Raw genomic sequence first — 4,274 nt, 5'->3', positions numbered from 1 at the left:
TTTTTATACTTTCACTCTATAGATGTTCAGGAGAGGAAGTTGGTGCATCGGTAAAAGTTGCCACAGTGCGACAAGATTACAGGTTCAAGTAGCGGAAATAGTCTCCTGCAGAAATGAGAAGGGTAGATGAGACAATTATGCAGCTGCCACCAAGATACATTTATTAGCACTAGAAAACATTAATCCCTCTAGTTAAAGAATTTCAAGTACCAAAGGAATATTGACAAAAATGGTACTAAAAGTTGCAGACTCCAGAGACATATAGTTATTGCCATTAATTCTTTATTGTTTTAACAATCATTGCTATTTACATACTCATTCACAAACAAAGATGAATACTAGTAGTAATAAATAGAAACAATAATTTATGTTCTTGATCAACAGAAGGAACAACAAATAGACAACAAAAGCCTGAATTTAGAGCAAAAAGCCTACATTCTTTAAGCATTAAAACACATGAAAAAATAGTAACAAATTTTTTTGGCATGCTCTTCAAACAGACTTTCCTTCACTTAGATCTCTCAACAACAACAAGTGGAGATTACTACTGTTAGTCATAAATATTTCTGCACCATTTGTTTTTGCTCAAACCGGTTAACAGTTTGCACAATATCGGTTAGATGCTGAAACTTCAGTGCTAACCAAGAGAACGTGACACGGGCTGTGTTTGATCTTTCAGTGAGAGGACGCGGGCAGTCTTTCTAGTGTATCAGATATGTGCCTCATTGAAGGTCTCCTTTCCGGGCTGCTGTGAACGCACGCCATTGCAATCTTCAAAACTGCGATCATTTCCTCTTCTTTATCAGCATCTTGAGCTAAATACGGGTCCAATACATCTGAAAGTGGCTTCTTTTCTTCAATGCACCAGTGAATCCAGTTGACAAGATCCATTTCTGAGGAACCTACTTGGATAACCGGGGTTCTTCCCGTAATCATTTCCAGCAAGATCACTCCATACGAGTAAACATCCCATTTCTGTGACGGTTTCACCACTTTCAATGCCTCGGGAGCCTGGTAACAAGAACCAGAAGTTGTAGTTGACGTAACTGTCGTTGCAGCCTCTGACAGTGCACTGCCTTGCTTACTTTGTTGTGGTTTCTCAGAGGCCATGTGGTTGGAATGCAAAGTAGGGGATGCTCCGGCTATATTAGCAAGACGTCCAAGTCCAAAGTCGGAGATTTTGGGTTCCATGTCATGCCCAAGCAATATATTAGATGGTTTCAGATCACCATGAACATATTTCTTGGGACTATACTCATGTAAATAAACCAACCCTTTAGCAGTTCCCTTCATTATTTTTAGTCGAATGGACCACGAAAGAGGTGTAAATGACACCATTCCAGGTTTTCCTAAGGGTTGAGACAAGCCAAAAAACCACAATTAACAATTAAATAATCATGAGAAGTTGGAGAAAAAAAGGCAAACAAGAAAGCAAATTGTCAAAATTTGAAGCTTACCATGAATTGCAGTGGCAAGGTTTCCATTTGGAATGAAGTCATATATCAGTAGCTTCTCATCCACAGACCAATAATAGGCGCGAAGTGTCACAAGATTTTGATGTCTCAGTTTTCCAATTGCTTCCACCTCTGTTTGGAATTCCTTAAATCTTTGGGAACCGCCCTCACCTAGTCTTCTCACGGCCAAGTTAAGCCCGTCTTCAAGCACAACTTTGTACACAATGCCAATACCACTTTTCCCAAGGACAAAGGCGGATGCCTTGAGAAGTTCGTCAAGATCAAACGCCACTTGATTATCTAGTGCCACTAAATCATATTGCTCAATATTCTCCGATAACGTCTCTGACTCATCCTTCCTAAAACACAAACACTCTTTTCTTCCTTTCCCTCCCTTCTGGAAACCAAAGCCAGATTCATCTTTTTTCCTTCCACAGGCACATATTCTCGAATAACAATACGAGAATAGCAAACCAATAACACAAATTCCAACCACATCCCCAACGATTATCGCAATTACAGCACCTCTACTCAAACCTTTGGCATTCCCATCATTTCCAACACCATCTAAAGGAGAATTATTAGGCAAGAAAGGTTCCGATTCCGGTGAACTTGCCTCACTTTGTGCCGAACACGGGTTCTTTAACGGAGGTCCACAAAGCCCAAGATTACCAATAAAAGCAGTAGGTCCTCTGTTAATCAAAGCACCATTTTGTGGAATTGGACCACTCAAATTGTTATAAGTCAAATCAATATACACCTTCTCTGGTAGATTACCAAGACTCGCCGGAATCGAACCACTAAACATATTATGAGACAAATCAACAGTCCCTTGCAAATTAGACAAATTTCCTAAGTCACTTGGAATTGGACCCTCAAATTTATTAAAACCAAGATCAAGTTTTTCCAATGCAGTCAAATTACCACCAAACCCCTCAGGTAAAAAGCCAGTAAAATTATTTTGACTAAGATCAAGAACCTTCAACCTTTTACACTGAAGCAAACTCACAGGAAAAGACCCATTCAAGAAATTCTGTGACAAATCCAAAGTTTGAAGATAATTTAACCTCCCAACCTCAAATGGTATAACCCCAGAGAACAAATTCCCATAAAGAACCAAACTTTGTAAACCTTGAACCTTAAATAACTCAACAGGTAAACTACCAGAAAACAAATTACTCCTTAAATTTACATGTCTAAGCTCAGATAAAGATCCTAGAGTAGAAGAAACAAAACCAGTGAGTTTCTTTTTAGGAATACTAACAGAAACAACTTTAAAATCTTTGCATGTAATACCATTCCATGAACAAGGAGTTTCATCAGAATAATTCCAATTATTTAATGAACCTTCAGGATCTTGACCTATACCTTTCTTGAATGACCAAAGTGCTATTCCTTCACTGTTTAAAGAACTCACTAAAACACAAGAATTAGAAAGAACCAAGAAAATGTATAAACATAAAGCTAGCATTTTTAGCTCAAGAAAATGGAAAAAATTGGTTTCAAAGAACTTACCTTTGTACACCAGAAAACCAAGTTTTGAGCTTTAGAGAAAGATAGGGAGAGTGTGAAAGGGTTGATAGTGAGAACAGTGGAAAGACAGAAAAAGAGGGTACAGTGTGTGTGTGTGTGTATTGAAGAAAGGTAAAGTGGGGTTGAGCTAAGTGGAAGAAAGACGTTGGGAAAATAGATTAATGTATTCTTATACTTGGGGAAAAACAAACAGAAAAAAGAAGGAAAAGGAAGCTTTATTGTTGTAAACACTGTAAATGTATCAGTGGAGTGGGGTAAGGTTATACGTGGGACAATTTTTATATATGTCGTCTTATTATCGTGAGATTTTTTTTTTTTTTTTTGGTGTGGTGGGGTGTGGGGGGGTTGGAAGGGGGGGGGGGGCTATAAGCCAATATGTAAAACAAAATAGGAACAGTTGAAAATGCTTGAATATCTTTTTTTTTTTTTTTTTTGCATAGAAATTGTTCAAGAAAAAACTTATTAAAGTGAGGTCTAATTTGACTTCTTCGAGGTGGTTTGGTACGATGGATAAACAAAAATAATCTTGGGGTACCGTCTTATTCATTATTTGATTACTAATCTTGGAATGAGTTATCCATAATTAAAAATAGCATTTGGATAAGGAGGGTGGAATAATAGTGTAAAAAATGCACGGGGCGCCCTATTTGGTCGCCCCCATTTAACCTATACTCATTTTTTTTTAAACTTTTAACTTGTACCCACTTTTTAAACAACTTCAGCTCCCTTTCTCCTCCCCTTCTCCTCCTTCATTTTCTTTTTTCTTCTTCTACAATCTGATTCCATCGAATCCATACCTATAACGGTGGGTCCGCCCTTGGTTTTTACTTCTTAAACTCATCAAAGCCTCTGTTATTTTATGACCACTTGAATTTACGTGTTGTTAGAATTGGGTACAAAACAACGTAATTCCACGTGCTTCAACTATCAAATTTACGTAGATTTCAGCAGGTAGTGAAGTCGTACCAGGACCATTAGCAAACTTCGTATTAGGAGCGTTGCAAATCTCGACTATGCACTGAAAGCCAACAACAACAGCAGGAAATCTAATTACATCTTGATAGTGGGATTCCCCAGTTACAAAGACAAGAACTTCAACTCTAGAGCTGAAGTTTTTGTGTTGTAACTGGAAACTTTAGTTTTTGTGTTGTAACTGGAAAACTTCAGCTCTAAAGCTGAAGTTTTTGTGTTGTAACTGGGAAACTTCAGCTCTAGAGCTGAAGTTTTTGTGTTGTAACTGGAAACTTCAGCTCTAGAGCTGAAGTTTCTGTGTTGTAACTGAAAACT

The 4,274-nt window shown here is 37.9% G+C and overlaps 1 protein-coding gene across 1 annotated transcript; it reads right to left on the bottom strand.

Moving 5' to 3' along the window:
* Positions 1-318: 318 nt before the first annotated feature.
* LOC109212414 (receptor protein kinase-like protein ZAR1) lies at positions 319-3,195 on the bottom strand. The gene is made up of 2 exons (XM_019376055.1): positions 1,458-3,195; positions 319-1,349 (listed from the first exon to the last, which is right to left on the bottom strand). The coding sequence occupies exons 1-2, from the start codon at positions 2,923-2,925 to the stop codon at positions 676-678; spliced, it is 2,142 nt and encodes a 713-aa protein (XP_019231600.1). The 5' UTR covers positions 2,926-3,195; the 3' UTR covers positions 319-675.
* Positions 3,196-4,274: the final 1,079 nt, after the last annotated feature.

The sequence above is a fragment of the Nicotiana attenuata genome, unplaced genomic scaffold (assembly GCF_001879085.1).
Source record: "Nicotiana attenuata strain UT unplaced genomic scaffold, NIATTr2, whole genome shotgun sequence".
Lineage (NCBI taxonomy): Eukaryota > Viridiplantae > Streptophyta > Magnoliopsida > Solanales > Solanaceae > Nicotiana > Nicotiana attenuata.
This window is presented reverse-complemented; position numbering and strand designations above follow the sequence as displayed.

Bases quoted from the DNA above. Each gene is read 5' to 3' on its own strand.
- LOC109212414 (XM_019376055.1), bottom strand. From the start codon at position 2,925: ATGCTAGCTTTATGTTTATACATTTTCTTGGTTCTTTCTAATTCTTGT. The intron at 1,350-1,457 runs GTAAGCTTCAAA...CTCAACCCTTAG, and splicing joins CCTTGCCACTGCAATTCATG to GAAAACCTGGAATGGTGTCA.